At 36.7% G+C, this 25,576-nt stretch overlaps 1 protein-coding gene across 7 annotated transcripts in view; it reads right to left on the reverse strand.

The window, feature by feature from the left end:
* ESR1 (estrogen receptor 1) overlaps positions 1-25,576 on the reverse strand; it is a 370,527-nt gene that overhangs the window by 57,111 nt on the left and 287,840 nt on the right. For all 7 annotated transcript variants that reach the window (XM_053668791.1, XM_053668796.1, XM_053668793.1 and 4 more), the window contains one exon: positions 16,060-16,198. In XM_053668791.1, coding sequence (XP_053524766.1) covers positions 16,060-16,198 — 139 coding nt within the window. The remainder of the gene's footprint in view (positions 1-16,059; positions 16,199-25,576) is intronic.

The following is a 25,576-nucleotide window of genomic DNA, read 5'->3' on the forward strand; positions in this document are numbered from 1 at the left end:
AATGAGCTAAGAATTCTCTATACAACCAAACTTTCCACATAAGGACACAGGAAAAAAGTAGAAACATTTTAAAACTTAAAATAAAACTGTCTGCATGACCCTCTTCTGATCAAAGAAACTCCAGACACCCAGAGAGAGAAGTGAGAGAGAAAGAACCATTCTCAGATGATCTGAAAAGGTGGACATTAAACATATGTAATGATTGATTTAACACTAAAAATCTGAGTTAGGAGTGATGAAATGGGAGTACCTAAATGTTATAAACTCTAATAGTATTTTTAAAAAATACAAGCAATAAAAATAAGATGAGGAAAAGAGAGTTATAGAAATTAATAGCTTAAAATTACCTCTTAGGTATTAGCAGAGTAAACTGGTATTATTTGATTCTAACATATGAAGTACTAGAAGCATAAATTTATTTAACAATACAAAGTTTAACACTAAAAAAAAATAATCCTAGTGGCTACAATTGAAGGGCAGCTGAGGAAGGTTAAGGTACTCGCTAACTTCACTATTGCTCATAGGAAGAAACAACTTCTAAATGAAGAATTGACTGAATATGTATAAATCTAATAACCAGCACAAAATAACTAAAACCAAAAGGAAATAATCAAATAAATAAAAATGTCAAAGAAAAGGGACCATTTAATATGTGGGAAATATAAAAGAATGCAATAGAACTTGAATCAAACTCAGTGGTTCTATCCATAACTAAAAAAAAAAATGGTTTACCTTGCTTATTAATATTCTTAGATTGATAAAGTAAAATCTAATTGTAGATTACATAAAAGAGATACATAAAGCAAAGATAATCATGTATTAAAAATGAAGAATGGAAAGAGATATATTAAGTGAAAATAAAAAGAAACTAAGCATCATGATCTTGATATTTGATGGTAAAATTCAATCCGCAAAAAACATTAAGTGAATAGAAAACTTTGTAACACAAAAAACTATAACGTACAATGGAGATAAAGCAAATACAAATATTTATGGAGCAGGTGACAGGTCACAAATTTCATTAAGTAGAAATTACAGTATATAAGAAAAGAAATAGACATAGATGACAGGTCACAAATTTCATTAAGTAGAAATTACAGTATATAAGAAAAGAAATAGACATAGGCACATAATATTTTACCTTCTATCAGCAAAAGTAAGTAAGCCTTAATATGAACTATGCATAGAATATTTAAGAAAACTGAAATTATATTAAGCTACAAAGAAAACTTCAATAAGTTCCAAAAGTAATTGAAATAATAAGCAACATTCTCTGATCCCAAGAGGAAGAAATGTTCATTAATAACAAAACAAAAAATGAAAAGTGCCCCTTAAACCTGAAAATTAACTGTTCATTAAACTCTTAAAGAAAAGAGAAAATAAAATATAAAATCACTGAAATTTTAGAAAATAAGGATGATAAAAGCAAGATATATTAAAATGTATGGTACATAACTAAAGCAGAGTTTTGAGAAAATTACTTGCATTCATTGCCTACATCATGAAATAAAAATAAATTAAGAATTAACCCAAAAGCTAGAGAAAGAACTAAATTACAAGGTTAACTTACTGAAAGTAAAAGGAAGGACATAAAAAGCTAAAATTATAATGAGTTAGAAAGCAGAAAACCAGAAAAAAACACTTCTTAAATATTCAAGTCAGTTTGGGATGGGAGGGGAAATTGATACAATAAAGAAGCCACTAGGTGATCTACACTTTCTAAAGGAAAGATGAATACAGAAAATAAATTATAAGGTGGAAGTAAACAAGAGAGTCTTTTTTAAAAAGTCAGAAACTGCTTTCCCTAACTCAATGCACTACATTTTAAAACCTAAATGAAATGGTTTTAATGAAACCTAAATGAAATATTATCAGATTTATATACCAAAAGTGACTCCAGAACAGATAAAAAGTCCAAAGAGACCAAACTACCACAGAAGAATTAAAAATTCCAGGGCACTTCCCTCTACAGGAGCCACCAAGTACAGATGGTTTCAAAAGGAATTTCTACCAAAATTTTAAAGTTCAAATAATCCCAGGGTTACTTAAAATTTCCAGAGCATAGAAAAGCAAAGAAAAATTCCAACCTAGTTTTGTGAGGCCTGTGTAACACTGATAACTTGTAAAGACTACACAAGGAGAAAATTTCACAGCAAACTTTCTTATGAATTTTGATACAAAAATGATGATAATCTTCATTCTTAACAAAAAACACCTAATAACAGAAATCTATAGAAACTCTTGTGACATGAATGTATAGGAACAAAAAAAATAGTACCCATCATTTGTGACTACTTTTACAAGGTATTAGAAATTATCATTCAATGCAATTAAATTTAAAAATACATTTTGATGCTTAGGGATGGAAAGGAAGAGGTAAAACTGTCTTTATTTGTGGATAATATGATTGTGTATTAGGAAACCCCAAAATCAATGGAAAAACTAAACAATAACAGAATTTAGTAAAGTAGTTGCCTATAAAAATAACATGCAAATATCAATTACTATATACATACATATATGTGTATTATATATTTATAAAGTACCTAGGCATATATATAATATATATCAAATACCTAGGCATAATCTTTAAAGTACATGCAAAATATACTATATAAGGATACTTGAAAAGACTTATAAGAGATGCACAAAACTGTCTGAACCAATGAAAAGGCAGGCCTTGTTTTGGATAGGAAGATGCAACACAATAAAAATATTAATGATCCTTAAGTCAATTTATATTTAACACGATCCCCCCAAAATTACCAAACATTTTTTATGGAGTTGATTCTAAAGATCACCTAGCAAAGAAAAAAAATCTGTATAATCCTTAACAATTAAAAGGGAGTTATTGGAGAGATATGTGGGAAATAAATGTTTGTCGCATTAAGACACAATTCGAAGCTGATATAAATAAAGCTGTGTAATATTGATTCATAGATAAATTTCAGCAGATAATTAGAATTTGATAAAAAGACTTAAGTTTATAAAGAACTTTTATACGTGATTAAGGATGCATCTTAAATCACTTGAGAAAATATTTACAAAAAGTATTAATTAAAAAATGATTGGTGTTGGAAAACAGAAAAGCCATCTGGAAAAATATAAAAGTCAATCAAAAGTTAGTCTACACAGAGCTCTTAAAAATCAAGGGAATAAAATCCAAAGTCTTACAACTTATTCTGTTGTAGAGACTGTTGAGAAACAGACTGTTATATACATGGTTGGTGGGGAGGACCACACCACCGAAATCGTCAGTAGTAAATTCTCTAATATTTAACAAGGTAAGGAATGCCCGTACTCTTGAACCCAGTGATCCCACTTCTAGGAATCTATCACAGACTGAGAAAAATACAAAATGACTTATTCACAAAGTTTCATATTATAGCCATTTTATTGTTGTTTATAAGACAACATTGCAAAAAAGCCTGCAGGGACATCAATAAGGGTTTCCACCCAAAGGAATATAAAGTAATCATGGAAAGTAATAAGATCTCTATATACATGCATGTAGTAACCTTCAAAACAATATGCAGAATGTCATACATAATATAATATATTACTTTTGTATGTGGGGTGGGAATATGACTACATAAAAATATATACACATACTTATATCCACCATATATAGCCAATCTTAATTCAGATTTGACATTCTAGGGGGCATTTAGTAGAGAGGCTAGTAATAAAAGTTAGACTCTTTGACTATACCTACTTATAAAGTTTTGACTTTGGGAATAAATATCTTACATATTAAAAATAAAAAATAATATAAAATGGAGAGCAAGTTAAGAATGATTCTTACTCTGTATCAAGTTGGTGACATAAGCTCATAAAGGAGGGTTATTTCAACTGTTGGCAGAACACAGTGTTTTTATTTTCCATTCTCAGGGGGATGTAATTGAAAGACAAATAGAGCTATACACTTAGAAATCTTCAACTATATTCAATCGTCTACCTATTAGTAGAAACACTGGTATTGTTATTTTTAAACTGTTTTTACACAATGTAAGATAATCAAGTGGGTAATTATATTGTTAGAAACCAAGATTTAAATTGGAAATATTAGTACAAAATAATATACATATTTTTTTGTTCCAAAGGAGCCTATGTCCTAATTTAACCCATTAGAAAGGCAAAGAAGCAATAGTAATTCTAAAGTCGTGAACACACGAAGTGTTGATATTGATTTTTAAATACCAATTTCTCTGAAATAAAGGAGTGCTCCTTGTAGACATGGTTGGTTCCAGCTCTGGGGCAGGAAATTTACAATATGAGGTTGGGAGATGTCACTGTGCTCTTCAGCAAGGAGGCATCAAAGACTAATGGCTTATATCCAAATGACACACAAGTTGACATGAAGGAATGTTCATTAGTCAAAGATGGAAAACCTTGAGCATCTAAAAAGGATAATAAATCAATTGATTGGTGCATACTGAATAAGCAAAAATCTACAAGCTCATAATGCAACTAAAAAAATTCTCCCTGGGTATCACTGGATGGAGCTAGGGCACTTGTTCCGCTTGATGTTGCTGTTCTCAAGGACTAGCGCTCCACAGCTTCCCACTACTGAACATCTCAAAAAGCTACTTTATATTTCTTTTCTCTACTTTTCCCTACCTATTTTCTCTTTCATACATTATGCTTTCATTTAACACATTTACACTCTGTTTATTTTTCCCCCTACCTCTTCACTAAACATATTCTCTTTAGGCACAACAAGAACCCTCTAATTAACAAATCCCTCCCTTTTTACTCCTGCCCACCTCTCCATAGTATTTGGTACGATTCACTATCCTTTCTCATTTGAAAGTTAACCCTTCCTGGGGATCACACACTTTGTGCTTCTACTTCTCAGACAACTCTACCTTAATCATGCTGGGATTCTCTTCTACTTGTAATTCCTACAGGTCAGCTCTTTCTTTTACTTTTTCTTTTCAATTTTTGTTCAAGTACAGTTGTCTCTGTCCCCATCCCTCTCCTCCCTCCCAGCCAATCCCCACCCTCAATCCTACCCCACTTTGGCTTTGTCCATGTGTTCTTTATACATGTTCCTTAATAACCCTTCCCCTTCTTTCCCACATTGTCCCCCTCCTCTGTTCCCTTTGGTCACTGTCATTTCTTCTTTATTTCAATGTCTCTGGTTACATTTTGTTTGCTCATTTGTTCTGTTGATTATGTTCCACTTATAGGTGAGATCATCTGGTATTTTTCTTTTACCACCTGGCTCATTTCACTCAGCATAATTCTCTCCAGGTTCATCCATGCTATCACAAAGGGTAGGACTTCTTTCTTTCTGCTGCATAGTATTCCATGGTGTAAGCATACCACAGTTTATTGATCCACTCATTTACTGATGGGCATCTGGGTTGCTTCCAACACTTGGCTATTGTAAGTTGTGCTGCTATGAATATTGGGGTGCACAGGTTCTTTTGAATTGGTATTTCCAGATTCTAAGGGTACAATCCCAGCAGGGGAATTGCCAGGTCAAAAGGCAGTTACATTTTCAGTTTTCTGAGGAAATTCCATATGGTTTTCCACAGTGGCTGCAGGACAGCTTGTTAAAGAATTTTTTCTCCACTGCCTATTTATCACTTTTATCTATGGAGATGATTCAAATCTTTTTCAGATTTTATCAGCATCTCTTCTCTGAGCTCCAGCTTTCTGCTGAACATAGTCTTCAGTACATCCTCCTAGTCCCTTAAGCCCAACTTGCATAAGGAAAAACTCATCAGAGTCCCCAACACCTGGTCTTTCTCTTGTCTTCCTAATTCTTATCTGTAGCATTGCCATCTTTTCAAGGGCATGATTTTGAAACCTCCATCCCTGCACTCCACACCCCACCTGCCCTGAATTAAGTGCTTGCTCAGGCTCTGCTATCCTCAGAGGCTAAAGTGGATCCAGTTGTTGTCTCACCCAAACATGGGATTAAACTTGTCCTGATCACATTTGGAGATACAAGAGAAGCCTTTTCCTTATCAGGTGTATGCAGTAATCCTCCCTTATCATCATAGCACATTTGGTGCATTGTATTTTCCAACAATAAAGTCATAATGGACCTTAGAATCTGTGCCAATGGTGACTGATAAATATTTAAACAAGTTAAAAAACTGATTCCCTATTTTGGTATAAAATCAAAGATAAAACTGAAAGTATGCTCTTTTAACATATTTCAATTTGATCAAATGAAAACACAGGTAATACAAAAATAAGAATATTTAATGATTTAAAATGTCTCCAGAGTCATCCAAAGAGAAATTTCATTCTTATTAATTGGATAAGGTGCCCACAGGGAAAAGTCAGTGCCAAAGAAGAGATTGAAAGACTTATATATCTTAAGAGCATACGACCATGACATTAATAAGACAATTACAACTTTCAACAAGAAATGGAAATAGACATATTAATTTTATATTTACTTTAAATTCAAATGTCTATCCAGTCTTAAAATTAAGAGCTGTCATCCTAGGAAAATATCCAAGCAGTACTAATACCATGACATAAGTTATTTTTTAAAGATGTGTAAACCGTGGTCATCTGCCATAGAGGTTGATAAACCTCTGCTAAACCCGCACTGCCTTGCTGCCAGACCCTCAGGGCCAACATATGAAATAATCTTAGATTTTTAGAGTAATTTACAACAGAGTGCACTTTTAGGCAAGATAAATACATAGTAAATATAACATTGCTAGCATGTAAATGTCAAGAGTGAATCAGTTTACATTTGCAAGTATAAACCATGGATTAATATTCACTTAGAAATCATAGCCATTAGAAAGTAATAGAGATACAACTGATTTCACAGAAATACAAAGGATTGTAAGAAACTATTATGAGCAGCTATATGCAAACAAATTATACAACCTAAAAATGGATAAATTTCTAGAAACAAACAACCTACCAAAACTGAATCATGAATAAAAGACTATCTGAGCAAACCAAATACTAGTAGGACGTAATCAAAATTATCCCGATAAGAAACTACAAAAAGACAGTTTCACTGGCAAATTGTACTAATGTTTAAGGAAAAAATTAATACCAATCCTTTACAAACTCTTCTAAAAAACAGAAGAGGAAACCTTTTCAAATTCATTTTTTATGAGACCAGATTTATCCTAACACCAAAACCAGACAAAGACACTAAAAGAAAAGAAAATTGGGTCAATAACCCTTGGGTCAACATTCTTTATGAACATAGATGCAAACACTCAAAAAATATTAGCAAATTAAATTCAACAATACATGAAAAGGACCATGCACCATGATCAAGTGTGATTTATTCCAGGGATACAGGGACAGCTTAACATTCACAAACCAATTGATATGACATTTCACATTAACAAAATAGGTAAAAATTAGGTGATCATCTTAATATATGAAAAAAATTGACATAAACACCATTTATGATTTTAAAAACTCAGCAAAGTGGTATAGAGTATATACCTCAACATAATAAAGACCACATATGATAAGCACACTGCTAAGATCATACTCAATAGTGAAAAGTTGAAACCTTTTTCTGTAAGATCAGGAAGAAAACAAGGATGACCCTCTCACCACTTTATTCAACATAGTATTGGAAGTCCTAGCCAAAGCAATTAAGCGAGAAAAAGAAATAAAAGGTACACAAACCAGAAAGAAAGAAGTAAAGCTATCACTATATCACATTTGCAGGTTACATAATATTAGGTACAAAAACCCTAAAAATTCTACCACAAAAAGATGTTAGAACTGATAAACAAATTTTGTAAAGTTATCAAATTTTGTAAGAAATCAATATACAAAAATTAGTTCAGTTTCTATACACTAATAAAGAACTATCAGAAAGAGAAATTAAGGAAATAATCCCATTTAAAATTGTATCAAAAAGATTAAAATACTTAGGAATAAATATAACCAAGGAGATGATAGACCTGTACCCTAAAAACTGTAGACATTGATTAACAAAATGAAGAAGACACAAGTAAACGAAAATACTTTATGTTTATGAATTTAAAAACTTAGTATTGTTAAAATTTCCATCTGTCTAAAGTAATTATCAGGGAGACATAACCCTCAAAATCAATAGTTTTGATTACTATTACAAAACTATAGTAATCAAAACACTATAGTATTGGTATAAAAACAGACACATAGGCCCTGGCTGGTGTAGCTCAGTGGATTGAGTGCAGGCCTGCGAATCAGAGAATTGCAGTCCGATTCCCAATCAGGACACATGCCTAAGTTGCAGGCCAGTTCCTGGCAAGGGACACACGAGAGGCAACCATACATTGATATTTCTCTCCCTCTCTCCTTCCCTTCCCCTCTAAAGATTAAAAAAAAAAGATTTATTTATGCCCTGGGTGGTATAGCTCAGTGGATTGAGTGCGGGCCTGTGAACCACACGATTGCAGTTTGATTCCCGGTCAGGGCACATGCCTGGGTTGCAGGCCAGTTCCCAGCAGGGGACTCACGAGAGGCAACCATACATTGATATTTCTCTCCTTCTTTCCTTCCCTTCCTCTCTAAAGATAAATAAATAAAATTTAAAAAAAAACAGACACATAGATCAAAATGTGTCATAGGGATTCCCAAAATAAACCCAAATATCTAGTCAATAATTTACAACAAAGGAGTCTAAAATATACAATGGAAAATTATAGTCTCCTTAATAAATGATGTTGGGAAGACTGAACAGTCATATGCAAAAAAAAAAAAAAAGAAACTAGACTGTTATCTCATACACAAAACTTACTCAAAATTGATTAAAGCCTAGATCATAAGACTCCTAGAAGAAAACATAGGCAGTGAGTTCCTTGACACTGGTATTGGCAATGATTTTTTTAAGTTTGACATCAAAAGCAAAAATAAACAAGTGGAAGGGGGACAGTGACCAAAGGAAAGAGAATTTAAGGGGGAAGGATTTACAGGAACTAGTATAAAGGACACATGGACAACAACTAAGGAGGGTGGAAATGGGAGGGAGGTGGGGAGCACTGGGGGGTGGGCTGGGATGGGAGTAAAAGACAGAAAACTGTACTTGAACAATAATTAAATAAAAAAATTAAAAATACATAAAAATAAACAAGTGGAACTGCATCAAACTAAAAGCATCTGCACAGCAAAGAAAACCATCAACAAATGAAAAGGCAACCTATTGAATTGAAGAAAATATTAGAAAATCATGTATTTCATAAGAGGTTAATATTTAAAATTTATCAAAAACTCATACAATTCAATAGCAAAAAAATAAAAACTCAAACCTTTGGATGAGAAAATAGGCAGAAAATCTGAATAGATATTTTTCCAAAGAAGGAATACAGATGGCCAACTGGTGTATGGAAAGGTGCTCAACATCACTAATCATCAAAGAACTGCAAATTAAAACCACCATGAGAAATCACCACACACCTGTTAGAATGACTATTGTTAAAAAAAGACAAGAAATAGAGGTGTTGGCAAGGATGTGCAGCAAAAGAAACCCTTGTACACTATTGATGGGAATACAAATTGGTGCAGCCACAATGGAAAACAGTATGAATGTTCCTCAAAAAATTAAAAATAGAAATACCATATGATCCAACAATTCCACTTCTGGGTATTTATGGAAAGAAAACAAAAACACTAATTCAAAAAGATATATACACTCCCATGTTCATTGTAGTATTGTTTATATTAGCCAATGCCTAAAAGCAACCTAGGTGTCTATCAAGGAATAGATGAAGAAAACATACAATGGATTACTTTTCAGCCACAAAAAAGAAATCCAGCCATTTGCAATAACATGGATGAACTTTGAGAGCATTATGCTAAGTAAAATAAGTCAACAGAGAAAAAGAAATACTATATGATCTCACTTATATATGGAGTCTGAAAAGCAACACAGAACAAAATGAACTCCTAAACACACACAAGAGCAGACTGGTGGTTGAGAGAGGCAGGGGTTGGGTTGGGCAGGTGAAATAGGTGAAGGTGGTCAGAAGGTACGAATTTCTGCTTATAAAATAAATATGTCTGATGAGATAATGTGTACCTTGGTGACTATAATTAATACTACTTCACTGCATATTTGAAAGGTGTTAAAGTTCTTATCACAGGAAAAAAATGGTAACTCTTTATGGTGATGGTTGTTAACTAGACTTACTATAGTGATCATTTTGCAATATATACATATACTGAATCATTAGGTTGTTCACCTGAAACTAACATAATGTTATATGCCAATTTTGTCTCAATTTAGAAAAGGAAAGTGACAGAGGAAGATAAACTACACATGAATGATGTAGGTACAGTGCAGGCTTGCTTTTGCTTGCATTCACTTGTATACTAATATTACTTTACTTCTAGACAGTAAATTCCCTGAGGACAGGTCTGCCTCTTACACATCTTTTTTCACATCCTTCTGTATAATGCAGAACCCTAGAGATCACAGTGGTACTCAATAAATAACTATTGAGTTGACTTAAACCAATCCCTAACACAAACTTGAAGCTGGCCATCCCCCTTGATCATTGGATTTTGATGGCCCTCACCAAAACCAAGGAGGATCATTCCAATGCCAACTGTGGACTAGTAGCTATGATTAAGGCAGATATGAAAAGTGGGTGACTTGATTATCCCTGGGTAGCATGTGTGACTTAATATTAAGATATTTTATAATTAAACTATCAAAACATTATTCTGGTTGAACCTTAAATCATGCTTATGGTTCATTGTGAATAACATAGGGCAAACATAAAAATAATGTGGTATATAAAAATGTGGTAAGAAAAGTCTAATTAACCTCCTACAGAAGATTAATTCTTAGGTTGGAATTATGCCTTTTCCTCTGGAGTGATTTTGTATTGCATAGATCCTAACTGTTTACAGGCTTATTCCTCTGAGGGCTTTAGAGCTTGTGAATTAGCAAACTTTATGAAATAATGCTACTAATTGCTTTTGTTTTTAAGGAGAATCCTTGGTTTGAATGTTTTGTTTTTTACATTTTCCAATAGAACTCCTCCAAGTGCTTTCATGATTGATGGGGTTGTCTGTATGTTTTTGGGTGTAATATCTTTATTGATATATGATCCACATAGCATATATACAAGATGTACCCATTTAAAGTGTGTAATAAATTGATTTTTAGTCCAATAGATATTTTGATTTATTTTTAAAAGGCAGCAATAATAATGACAGTTTGGTTCATTTCTCCCTTCTTTTGGCTTCAAGTTTTCTCCTCGATAGTTTATAGTTTCATATTCCCAAGACTCATCAGAACACCAAACAAAACACTTTTAATAATCAATCAACTGGCATCCACCATTGAGTACTTAAGGGCTCAGAACTGGAAAGAACCAATAAAATATAAAGTAGTAACACTCTTTGCTACCTGTATTCTCATGCAATTAATGAAATATAGAAGGTATAGAAGATAACCCAGCATTATACTGTATGCATTAAAGAAGTTAAATAAATCTTGGCTTCCCTGCTTTTATCCCCATCCAATTCTACAAGGTAAAATGAAGAGGTTACAAGCAAGGTTCTTGAGATATGAATGGTGCGAACAAAAGCACTTCTGGAAACTTATAAATGGACTCCAGCAATACTACCGAAGTAACTACAGTATGTAAAGGGATATTCACTCTCTCCACCCACTTGTTCTGTTCCCCCAGCTATTCTGATGCTCCCTTTAGGGTATAGCACACATTTTTCAAAGGGAAAAAATCTGAAAAGGGACTATAAAGGGAGGTCCTTCTCTTCAAGTCTGAGAAACCTTTGTATGGACCACAGTCTGAATTCATCAACTGACTTTGAAATGTTTTTTAACTCTTCCAAGCAAAAAAATCTGCAAAGAATTTATATTAAGTTTTACACATACAAAAAGTCAGTTAAACATGAAAAATCAATAAGAGCCCTGCTGGAATCATTGTGTTATTTGTATGTGTTTACTCACATTTTTCCTAAAATATTGACAGTAAATAACCAAAAATGAGAATGCTCTGTCTTCCAGAAAATTACTTTTTAAATATAAAATGAATTTATCACCTGCTATGTGGTAGAAGGGGCAAAATATTCTTTTCAGTGCAGCAACCTGTTTTTCTCTTAGGGGAGCAAGCTTATTCTTCTTCCATGCTTACAAGTAAAAGAACTTTCTTTTTTTTTTTTTTTTCCTTTGTGGGCTTTTTTTTTTTTAATTTATTGAGTTATTTTTCAAGTACAGTTTTCTTTTGTCAATTTCTCCCATCCCAACCCCCCCTCTGCCCCGTCTCCCCACCTCCCTCCCATCCCCCCCCTCCCCCCAGACCTCATCCCTGTGTCTTTCATACTTGTTCTTCAAAATCCCTCCTTGTTTTTCCCCTTAAATTCCCTTCCCTCTCCCCTCTGGTCGCTGCCCACTTGTTCTCTATTTTAGTGTCTTTGTTTTTATTCTATTTGCTTGTTTATTTTGTTATTTAGCTTCCTGTTAAAGGTGAGATCAGCTCTGTTGCCCACAGGCAGGGCCTCTGGATGCTCGATGCACGAGTGATGACAAGACCTAGGTCAACAACCCTCTGGCCAAACTAGGTAGTGGGAATATTCTGCTTGTCGAATTAAGCTGTGCTTTTCAAATGAATAAATAGTTTTGTTTTGTTTCATTTTTTTCTCTGAAAGTGAAAGGGGGTCAAAAGAGAGTAGTTTGGCTTTACTGAGAAATCCACAAATATTTCTCAGAATTTGTTAGCATGCAACACAGAATTAGTTCCTTAGAAACTGGATGGACTCACTGAACAGGCAATTTACATTGTTTCCTCTAACATCACATCCGCCTTCCAGTGACAGCAAACTTTGTTCCTGCAAAAACAGAGACCCCACGAGGGATGATCTAAGTTGAACACGTTTGCTTCTGGTTTTCCAGCATGTGCTCTCAAGCAGGACTGAACAAAAAGGTCCATTGGGAGTCAACACAGAGGATGGATTTTGTGTTTTCTGTAGCCAAACACACCCAAGGATTAGGCGCTAGAATGGAAAATGTGTTTCCTCCACTTCCTGATTACTTTCACAGGCCTTCTTATTATCTGTAACTTTCCTCTATGTAAAATACACACACATACACACAAACATATCAAGAGAAATTATTGGGTTCTTTATTTATACCTTTATTTCTTGGTTTTCACAGGAAGAGATGACTGCATGAAGTGCTCCGAACTCACCCCTGCAGGGTACAGGGAAGAACTGGAAACCGCGGTTGACTAAGCATCGCAAGAATAAAATTAGCTTTCAAGCATATGACTACCAGGACAGTCATAAGTTACCAGAATCAAGATATCATGGGTTGTCATCAGGGAGTAAATCAAGCAATAAATCTTTTCAGATGGACTCAAGATAGAAAATACGTCCTCTGCTCACAAATGCGGGGTGGCCACCCAGTAGGGTTTTCTGTTCCTACAGTCACTAAACCCCACTTGCCAATACTAACCTTTGAGCAACTGCAAGACTGGGGTAAATTCTATCCTTCTGATTGCTTTGGATGGCACGGATGCCCGGGGTTGCGCAGGTCTGTGAGAACAGGACATCATTGTAATTAGTCACAGATAAAGCCCTGACTGTAGCTGGCAGCATCGGTAATGCATGGGTGACAGGACTATCTGACTTCCACCTTTCTCTTTTCCCCATGACTATGCAGATGCAAACAGCCTGTGGAGGTGGCCGACTTTTCAAAGGCAGTGTCATCAAGCCTGAGATAAAATAAAAATGATAAAGCTCACACTCGTCTTCTGCTTACCCATTCTCAGTCAAACACTTAGCTGTGAAACTTAGGAATGTCTACATTTTGTTATGAAAATATTTACTTTGTATTTACTATGTGATGGGAAAAGGCAACAGAGAGATCAGGAGGGCTTATGCTAATCAGGGTTAAATGTTATCAAAGAGGTTGGAGGCTTGCCAGGCAAAGATAGAAATGATGTTCTCAGCTATCACTCAAAAGTCATCCTCCAGATATATAAAATTTCAAATGGACTGCTGGTTGTAAAGTTTTTTATTGTATGCATATATCAATGTCATCCAAAGCACTTAGCCTCTAACACCAAGAGGATAATTTAATAATACTAAAATTCATAATATTTAGGTACATATTAATAATTAGAAAAGTATAGAAATTTTACATTATAGATCATATTTTATTTTTTATATTTTTACTACATAATTTGTATTTATTTATGTACTTTTCTAATCATTAACATGTACCTAAGCCTATGTAAATGTATTATGATCTTGAGGATTTTACACTTAAGAGTGTGTCTAGGTATACAGGGAAAAGTGTGATTCTTTGCTTATCCCTATTTGGAATTTAAAAGTTGCATAACAGAAGTATAAGAATAAGCCAAGGGCATTTAGTAACTTAAAAAATCATTCAAAACAGATGGATAGTCATTTCTGCAAATTCTGTAAAGGACCAAGCCAGGAATTGATGAGCAGCAATAAACAAAGAGGGAGCAGGTCCATTGACAAGAACAGCTGAAATGACTAATCAGAAGATATGAGTTCTCCTGACTGCCATAAAGCACCTGGGGACCTTGGCCAGCATAATTAACATTTGCTGGGAATCACAGGAGACTTTCTACACTGAAGATAAGAAAAAGATCCAATATGGTCCACAAGAAGTTTATGATAAGGCATATAAGACACACAATTATAACTCACATGTGGCAGAAGGAGGCTAAGGGAAGTATGAACCAAACATGATGAGAACTTAGACAAGGGAAAGGCTACCTTCTGCTGGAAGAGGAGAGAAGAATAAAAGGAACAAACTTGATAAGGAAGATAGTGTATCAGTGAGGGATGTAGTGAGCCTAGAGCAGTTGCTCTCCACCAGGGACAGTTTAGCACCTTCCCTCCCACCACACACAGTGGGGCAGGGACTGGGGACATTTACGAATGTCTAGAGACACTTTGGGCTGTCATCACTGGGGAAGAGGGGTGCTATGGGCATGTAGAAGGTAGGAAATGCTGCTACACATCCTAAATGTGCAGGACCGTCACCCACAAGAAAGAACGGGACAACTAACAACACCAATAGTGCAGAGGTTGAGAAATCCTAGTCTAGAGGAAGTAGGAACTTTAAATCTGGATTCTAGGAAAAAAACGATAGGCAGAGATGGGACCTTTCACTCACTCACACTGCACCGAGGTAGACGGGAGAAAATTAACCCCAGTAAGAGTTTCTAGAAAAGAGAATCAGGCAGCTGATAAAATCCTACGCAATATCATCTCACTGGCCAACTGAGTTCATGTCACAAACCCTGTCATATTTAAAGTGCAGTGACTAGATGACTGTTCCCAGAAACTGTGTACCCAGGAAGATGGATGCAAATGAGGGGGTAAGTCATTTTGTCCCCAAAACCTGAACATTGAAGACACATTCCAATTCACAGCAGGAAAACATGCATGTGGAATGAGATTTTCACCTGCAGACTTGTTATAACTTGATCACAGAACTACACTACTGTAACACCAAAAAAATTAGAAGGAGCAGGAGGAAGAGGAGACTTGTGAAAAGAGAAGAAAAGGGGAAAACACAGGAGAAAAAAGGTAGAACAGGGGAAAATGACAAGAGAAAGAAGAGAAGGCAAGAGAAGAGGAGAGGAGGAGAGGGGTGGGAGGGGAAAGGAGGAGAGAGGAGGGCCAAAAATATATTCTAAAGAAAAGTGAGTCTCATTTCTTTTACATGACACAAGATAAAGGTAGAGTTAACAACTTATAGTTCATAGTTTTACAAATACACACACATATGTGTGTATATATATATACATATACATTAAAAAATCGGGTCCTCAGTATCCTGCCATGACAATACTGGACATTGTATAAATATACAAATGCATATAAACATATATTTTAGAAATAGTAGAGCTAATCTGAAAAGGTACCTAGCAGAAAGTTATTTGTAGGCTTCTGTGAACTGGACTGGTCTCCATCACCAAAATTCACCCATTCATAGAGCCAACACACCTGATAACATTTGTGGAGGCTTCATGGAATACTGGATGAAAGAGCTTCAGGAATAATCAGGAGGCTATAAAGGATCTGCTTCCCTCAAGCTACAGCCAGAGCACTCACCTGTCCAAGAGCAAGTTAGGAGCAAATAGGAGCTTCCCTGGGTGCTCCATGGAGCGCCAGACGAGACCAATCATCAGGATCTCTAGCCAGGCACATTCCAAAAGGTGGACCTGATCATGGAGGGTCAAATCCACAAATCCTGAAACAAGACAAGAAAAACCCTGCTGACTTGGAAAGTAGTCATTACCGACCGGTAAAAGAACGCAACCAGGGATTTGAACTGGTAGGATCTATTTTCTATGAGTAGTTAGTATGAATTAGAAGCAATAGCAAGTGCTTCTTGTGCACAATTTCCTTTAATTCTTATTAATACAACAATTCTAAGAGGTAGAAACTGATGAAGATACCATGTTGCAGATAAGAAAACATGCTCAGAGAGTTTACATAGTTGTTAAGGTCAGAGATGGGACTATGAACTCCAAAAGCTGTGCCCTTGAGCACAGTTGACACTGTCTCTCATATGCTGCAATTAATTCTAGACATTGGATCATGTGAGCAAATCAAGCCAAGGCATTAAATTAACAAGATGTCCATAAAGTTGGCTGCTTTCCAAATCAGTTCCCTGTCCTTTCTCCCTAAGGCATCCCATACAGTCTATTTCCTTCCCCACTCTGCCCTCAATCCTGCATTCTCCCTTGTCCATGGGAATGGCTGTAGGAATCCCATTTTCCTGTGTTCTTTTTTCCATTTTCTCTCCCTAATATTATTAGCTATCTATACTTATTTTTACTAAAAAAACAAATTATAAGTTTATTTTCCATAAACAATCAAGTACTGATAGTTTGCATACTGGATGTTTCTTTTGGGGGGTCTTAGACCTATCACTGAGTCAGTATTAAATGATCAGTTCATCACTTCTTGTGTACTTAAGCACCATCTTTTTCATAACCCTCACTGCCATATAGGTGATGTTCTACATAGACAAACATCTATACCATAAGCCGGAAAAAGACCTCAGTCTGTGCCCCTCTAGATCTTTTCCCATAATCAAGCCTCATCAATTCCAGTTTTGAAGTAATGCTAAAGTTTTCCTCTCTTGCCTATATTTTCATTTTTACCTTATTAATTCAATTCCTAAGAGTCTTTAACTTTTTTATCTGACTTCTTCAACTTAGCAAAATTATTTTGAGACTTGGCCATGTCATTGCACATGTGAATAGTTGACTCTTTTCAATAGTTGACTGAGTAGCATTCCATTGCTACTCAGTAGTGAATAATGACAATTTGCTTATCTTTTCTTTGGACATTTGGGTTGTCCAGTTTGGGCTTATTAGAAATGAAGCTGCTGTGAGTAATCTATGTACAACTTTTTATATGGATGTGTTTTCATGTCTCTTAGTAAATAGAGGGTAGGAAAAAGGGTTTACAGTTGTTTGTATGGAAAATAATACAATCAGAGTACACAGGACTTCTGGCCAAGATGGAGGTACAGGTAGATACACTTTGCCTCTTCACACAACCAAAAGAAGGACAACAACTAACCATAAAACAAACCAATTTAAAAACAAAAACTAATCATAACTGCCAGAAAAGCGAACTGTATGGAAGTCCAACGACCAAGGAGTTAAAGGAGAAATATTTATTCAGACTGGTAGGAGGGGTGGAGGCTGGCAGCCAGGGTGGAGAGGACTCACAGCAAGGTGGCAACTGGAGGTCCTGGGCCAACAAGGAGGTAGCTGGCAGAGCGGTGGACTTGCATCTGTATGCAGAAAAACCAAAAAGAACAACTGGGGAGGGAGACAGACCATGAAACCCAGGATTCCAGCACTGGGAAATAAAGCCTCAAAACCTCTCATTGAAAAAACCTGTGGGGGTTGAGGCAGCAACCAAAGACACTCCCAGCCTCACAGTACAGTTGGTTGGAGAGACCCACAGGATCCTAGAACATACACAAACCCACCCACCTGGAAATCAGCACCAGAAGGACCCAATTTGCTTGTGGGTAGTAGAGGAAGTGACTGAAAGCCAGTAATAGAGCTGAACAAGTGACACTGTTCCCTCTCAGACCTGTCCCACACAGAAAGCACCAAAAGGTAGCAGCCGATGTGGGTTGTGCCACCCTGGTGAATACCTAAGGCTCCACCCCTTACTATGTAACAGGCACGCTGAGACAAAGAAATATGGCCCAAATTAAAGAACAGATCAAAGCTCCAGAAAAAATACAACTAAGTGATGAAGAGATAGTCGACCTATCAAATGCGCAGTTCAAAACACCGGTAATCAGGATGCTCACAGAAATGCTTGAGTATGGTTGCAAAATAGAGGAAAAGTGAAGGCTATGAAAAGGAAAATGTACAATGAACCAACAGTGAAGGAAAGAAAACTGGGATTCAAATCAACAGCTTGGACCAGGAAGAAGAAATAAACATTCAACCAAAACAGAATGAAAAAACAAGAATTCAAAAAATGGAGAGAGCTTAGGAACCTCCAGGACAACTTTAAATGTTTCAACATCCAAATCATAGGGGTGCCAGAAGGAGAAGAGCGAGAAAAATGAAAACTTATTTGAAAACATAATGAAGCAGAACTTCTCCAATCTGGCCAAGGAAATAGACTCCCAGGAAGTCCAGGAAGCTCAAAGAGTCCCAAAGAAGTTGGACCCAAGGAAGCACACACCAAGGCACATCATAATTACATTACCCAAGATGAAAGATAAGGAGAGAATCTTAAAAGCAGCAAGAGAAAAGGAGACAGTTACCTACAAAGGAGTTCCCATAAGACTATCGGCTGATTTCTCAAAAGAAACCTTACAGGCAAGAGGGAGCTGGCAAGAAGTATTCAAAGCCTTGAAAGGCAAAGACCTACATCCAAGATTACTCTATCCAGCAAAGCTATCATTGAGAATCGAAGGGCAGATAAAGTGCTTCCCAGATAAGGTCAAGTTAAAGGAGTTCATCATCACCAAGCCCTTATAATATGAATCGTTAAAGGGGCTTATTTAACAAAAAAGAAGAAGATCAAAGGGGCTTATTTAATGAAAAAGAATATAAAAAATTATGAACAGTAAAATGACAACAAACTCACAACTGTCAACCACCAAACTTAAAAAAAACAAAAACCAAAAAACTAAGCAAACAACTAGAATAGGGACAGATTCACATAAATGGAGATCACATGTAGGGTTATCAGCAGGGATGGGGGGAGAATGAGGAAAAGTTTGTAAAAAGTAAAAAGTATAAATTATAGGTACAAAATAGACTGGGGGAGGTTAAGAATGGCATGGGAAATGGAGAAGCCAAAGAACTTATATGTGTGACCCATGGACATGAAATCAGGTAGAGGAATGCTGGTGGGAGTGGAGTACAGGTTGGAGGGAAACAAAGGGGAAAAATAAATGTGACAACTATAATAACATAATCAATAAAATATATATATTTTTAATTTAAATACAATCATTAATACATAATAATATAAGAATAAACTGTTTCACATATTCACAACTGTAAACCTCCTTTGCCCCACCCTGTATTTAAGAGTATGATGGCTCAGTCATACAGCAGGTGTATGTTTAAGTTGTTAAGAAACTGCCAAACTTTCAGAAGTAACTGTGCCATTTACCCTCTCACCAGCAATAAATGAGAACACCAGATCCACATCCTCACCAATGCCTGGTGTGGTCAGTTTTTTCAATTTTAGACTTTCTGGTAATGTACAGAATATCACACTGGCACTGTGGTTTAATTTGCCTTTCCCTAATAACTAACAGTGTTGGGCATCTTATCATGCGCTTCTAACAGATTATTATTTTACAGTACATTTGCAATAATTAAGCAAATACCTGCAAATCCTGCTAGACTGTGTACTCATGAGGAGCACAAGACACATGATTCTATGAAATTCTACTTTCTTAAAGACTAAATTTATTGCACCTTCTTCTCCATCATTCAGCCATTCGAAGGCCCAAAACAGACCAAGTGTCTTCCCAGTGGAAACACTGGGTTTTTCTCACATACAGCAGGACTTGTAATGGAAGAGAACATAGGCAGATTTGTTCATAAGAAAAACTAAAGAGTGAAAAAAAGGAATTGCCAGTTATAAATATAGTCACTGGGATATAAACTGCAGCACAGAGAATAAAGTCAATAATATTGTGATAATATTATTGTGATAATATTACGACTCATGGTATCAGATGCGTACTAGACTTACTGTGGTGATCATTTCCTAAGTTATACAAATGTAAATAACTATGTTGTACACTTGAAACTAATAAAATATTGTGTGGCAAAAGAAAGACTCAGACACACACAACAATATGGTAATTGCCAGAAGGAAAGGCATGGGGGAAGGTAGAAAAAGATAAGCAATGATGGAAAAAGACTTAACTTTGAGTCGTAAACACATGATACAATATACAGATGATGTATTGTAGAATTGCATATCTGAAACTTATATAATTTTATTAATCAATGCCACCTCAATAAATTTATATACACAGAGCACGAATAATTCCCTTTTTATTATAAAATATTTTATTAGAAAATCATAAGCATGTAATTCTGTAACATAACAATATCACACTCAAGCACACCATATGACATTTTAGGAGAAATGTTCAAATTAAAAATATAAATTATTACACCCATATAACCTACCAACCACACTCAAGCAGATTTTATTTCTTTTTTTAAAAATATATTTTATTGATTATGCCATTACAGTTGTTCTATTTCCCCCCTTCATTCCCCTACACCCTTCACACCCCTTCCCCCACCATCCCCCCTTTAGTTTATGACTACGTGTCTCAAGTTCTTTAGATTCTATATTTCCCATACTATTCTTGCCCTCCCCCCATCTATTTTCTACCTACCATCTATGCTACTTATTTTCTATATCTTCCCCCCCCTTCTCCTTCTCCCACTCCCCTGTTGCTAACCCTCCATGTCATCTTCATTTCTATGGTTTTGCTCCTGATCTAGCTGTCCTCTTACTTTGCTTTTGTTTTAAATGTGGTTCTTAGTAACTGTGAGTTTGCTGTCCTTTTACTGTTCATCTTTTTTATCTTCCTTTTCTTAGGTAAGTCCCTTTAACATTTCATATAATAAGGGCTTGGTGATGATGAACTCCTTGAATTTGATCTTATCTGAGAAGCACTTTATATGCCCTTCCATTCTAAATGAAAGCTTTGCTGGATAGATCAATCTTGGATGTAGGTCTTTGGATTTCATGACTTGGAATACTTCTTTCCAGCCCCTTCTTGCCTGTAAGATCTCTTTTGAGAAATCTGCTGACAGTGTGATGGGAACTCCTTTGTAGGTGACTGTCCCCTTATCTCTTGCTGCTTCTAGAATTTTCTCTTTCATTTTAATTTGGCTAATATAATTATGATGTGCCTTGGTGTGTTCCTTCTTGGGTCCAACTTCTTTGGGACTCTCTGAGCTTCCTGGATTTCCTGGAAGTCTATTTCCTTTGCCATATTGAGGAAGTTCTTCTTTATTATTTGTTCAAATAAGTTTTCCACTTGTGGTTGTTCCTCTTCCCCTTCTGGTACCCCTATAATTCAGATGTGGAACATTTCAAGAAGTCCTGAAGGTTCCTAAGCCTCTCCTCATTTTTTTGAATTCTTGTTTCTTCATCTTTTTCTGTTTGGTCATTTTTTTCTTCCTTCTGGTCCACTCTTTTGAGTCCCAGTTCCCTTTTCATTACTATTGGCTTCCTGTGCATTTCCCTTCATTTCAATTAGTTTAGCCTTCATATGTTCCTCTAATTTGTGACTAAAATCAACCAGTTCTGTGAGCATCCTGATCACCAGTGTTTTGAACTGTGCATCTGAAAGTTTGGCTATTTCTTCATCGCTTAGAGTTATGGGCTCTGGGGCTTTGAGTTCTTCTTCAGCCATAATGTTTTTCTCTGTTCGCACCTGTTATGTATGAGGAGGGGAGCCTTAGGTGTTCACCAGGGCCAGGCCACCCAGGCCACTGGTTTGTGATGCTGTGTGTGGGGGCGGGGTCAGAAAGGGAAAATAGCAGTCCCCTCTGCTGCTTCCCACTGCTGGGGCCTGTGCGGTCCATCTCACTGCTTGCTCCTTCATTGGTTTATCTGTGTGCAAACATGTGACCGCGGTCAGCCCTCAGTGGGTCCGCCTGCTGCTACTCCACACCTAGGATCCGCCCACAGCTGCCTACATGCCTGGGTTGCACTTGGGTACAGTGGATTTTTCCTGCTTGACCCCGCTCTGCTGCTGGCTCCGCCCCTCTTACCAGTTTGGCTAAAGGGTTTGTTGTTATCGGGCTTCTGTATAGTTCAATTATCTGTGGTTTGGCTGCATTTTTATTGCTAAAACTGTTATTTTTAACTTGGTTGTGCGAGAAGGTATAGTGTTTCCACCTATGCCTCCATCTTGGCAGAAGTCTTCTAGGAAATACACACACACACACGGCATATATGGCATTTTATCTGGCCAATCTAAAGCTATTTGCCTCTAGAGTGCATTGGATCAAAATGGACTAGCTTTGCTCTAAAAGAAATAGTGCCAGAGGCAGCAGAAAATGCTCCTTTCTTTTCCTCAGCACCCAATGTTTCCTGGGATAAGCCATTTCAGTGAGCACTGCTTCTAAGGAAAGCTCTTGGGGAAGTTTTAAGTCTCTAAGATTTTACCCCAATCTTTTGGGTGAAGTCTCATAATAACAATGTAAATTTACTCTGTAAATTAAGCTCACTTTCAGAAATGTTAACATTCAAAAGTGAGGCTTTTTCTTTTACTGTTTTATGTGGGGAAAAATGTAATCATGTGATAATGTCACCCCCAGTAAAACCTATACCATGTCATTTGATCCCCTCCACGAATCTTGAATAATCACAAAGGATGAGATTTGGGGGTGTCTCCAAAGTGAACCACAGCTGGCTGTGGAACAATTGATTTTGGAAAACCAGAGAAGTACCTTCTGGGGGCAACCTTAATATTTAACTGAATCATACTTTTTAATTCCCATTTCCCAACTTCAGTGGTGTTTAAGTCAGACAATTTGAGGGGTCTTTGGGGAGCCTTGGAGGCTCACCATAACCATTTGTACTGCACAAGTCTGGTGATTATGAAATCTGTCTGAAGTACGTCTGTAAGTAATAGTTTTCACTCTGAGTCCAGCAGAACCAGGTCAGGCCCTTCTGTTGACATGATGAAGATCTCTCAAAAAGAAATAGTCTGATTATCTTTCCCATCTGTGCATATTGCCTGCAGGCAAGAGCTATTGTATCTCTTACAACAGTGTCCTCTGCAAGTTCCTGAGGCTAGTGTGCAATGAAGACTGTCAATTTGCCACAATGAACGTGAGGGTAACGGAAGGAAGTTGATAGAGGGAGTGCCTCTTTTCTTCTGATATACTGGTCTCAATAATATTCCAACCACAAAGGAGCTAAATACCCTTTAGGTGTGGAATAAATATCCATTACTACTCTAGATTTATAACCAGTGGAGAAAAATAATGTAATAAATCTCAAACAAAATTATATTGGGCCAATTACTTGTTGACATCATACCAATCCCTTCACTTACATCTCTTACCAACAAGAATACTCTAACATGCGATATCAGCTGGACTGGCAGTAATAACTTAGAGACATTCAACAATGCCTCGCTTAAACACTTCAAAGTGTTGCTGATATGAAGTTGGGACCTAGCAGCATTTATGGAGTATTAACAGAAGCATCAGTGACAGGTGACACAGTGAGAGGTAACTTGCCCCCAGTCTCTTAGGGACTCCCATCTTGGTAGCTGTGACAAGGGAGCTGTGGGCCCGTGGAAGCCACACCAGTGAGCTAGAACACACACCTAAAGAGCAGTAACAATTGTAGATTGAAACCAAGTGAAATCAGATACAAGGAAATCTCATTTTATAAATTAAAATTTTAAAAGAAAGTGAACATGGGTCTTTTTTCCCTCATTCTACATTTACAGGCCCAGTATTAGAATATTGGAGATAGAATATACTGGAAGCCAACAGACATGCCTCAAGTCCTCCTCCCCACACATGCTGTGTGGGCAGGGACTTTTCACAGAAAAGACTCTCCTCACACATACAATCACTCACTTCCAGCCTCATCACCAAAGAAAGGCATTCCTGCCTCTGCCCTGCATTAAAAAGTAACTTTTTTCCTCCAATATTGTTAACTAAGTTTTAACTTGAAAAGAGCTCATGGAACGAACATCTTCCCCACTCTCTTGGGGCCCCTAAGACCCTCAGCCCTCTTCCACACTCTACTAGGGACTGCCGTACAAACTGCTTTGTTTGCCTGGACACAGCGGAGATCCTTCAGGTTTCACCCACTCTTTCTGGGTGTGGTAAGTCTCTCAGAAATGATATGAAAAGTGTGCAGAGATCCTTAGGCAAAGCAACTAGTATAATATAAATGTATGTAAAGTTCTGCACTGCTGTGGAGTAAAAGATAAGTCAGCATGACTCTTTAGTAGAGGCATGACAAAAAACAAGTGCTACAGTAATGATATTTCCTATTTTTGCGGGATACGATCTAAGTGATGCAAAGCAAAGTAGAAACCCTGTAAAAGAAAAAAGCAACTTTTCCCAGGGAATGCTACCTATAAAACTAGAAGCCAGGTGGCAGGTTCTCTTAGCAAATCCACTGGGAAAAAAAATCAGGTTGCTGACCTTCAAAAAAAATTAACGGCGTTCTGTCACATGGTGACCCCAATATTCTCCAAAATGCCACTTATGAAATTGCCCATTGCATTCTTTCTGCATTTTCTTAACTCAGTGGAAGATTCAAATAATTCAGCTCTTTCTCCCTTGATGCCTAAGACTCAGTGTAAAAGTAGAACAAGTTTAAAAGAAAAATGAAGAAAGGAAGGGAGGGGGAGGGAGGAAGGGAACAAAAAAAGAAAGAGAGAGGGAAAGAAAGAGAAATAGAGGAGAGGAAAGGAGAGAGAAAAGAAAAGAAAGGAGAGGGGGGGAGGGGAGGGGAGGGGAGGGGAGGGGAGGGAGGGGAGGGGGAGGGGAGGGAGGGGAGGGGGAGGGGAGGGAGGGGAGGGAGGGAGGGGGAGGGGAGGGGAGGGAGGGGAGGGGGGAGGGAGGAGGGGAGGGAGGGGAGGGGGGGGGAAGGGGAGGGAAGGGGAGGGAAGGGAAGAAGCATGAAATTATAGTACAATGTTAGCTATAAGTTGAATAAAAGTTGGGATTTCTGGGAAAAAGACTATAGAACAGAAGATGTCTGAAAAGGACCTAGAACCCAGTTCAAATGCTAAGCAGTCTTATGCTTCATTTTGTAACTGTTTTCCTTTTTCTCCAGAAAACAGAAACGTTATGCCATACTATGGACCATGGACCCCATGGCATATTTGAATATGGCCTTTCCCCTTCATATAAAATCTTGGATTTTTTTATATGCAAGTCTTGTTATAGAGAGACCCATTAAAACCATGATTCTCATTCTATAATACTTTAAGATGTCTCCCATAACATACAAGCATTTAAATATTCCTCTTTAAGAAATAAGTTTAATCTATTTAAACAAAAAATGTCATGTACTACTTTTACCAAATATGTACCACTGTTAGAAAATAAAC

This window comes from Artibeus jamaicensis, unplaced genomic scaffold (assembly GCF_021234435.1).
Source record: "Artibeus jamaicensis isolate MK-2021 breed Jamaican fruit bat unplaced genomic scaffold, CSHL_Jam_final contig_497, whole genome shotgun sequence".
Classification (NCBI taxonomy): Eukaryota; Metazoa; Chordata; class Mammalia; order Chiroptera; family Phyllostomidae; genus Artibeus; species Artibeus jamaicensis.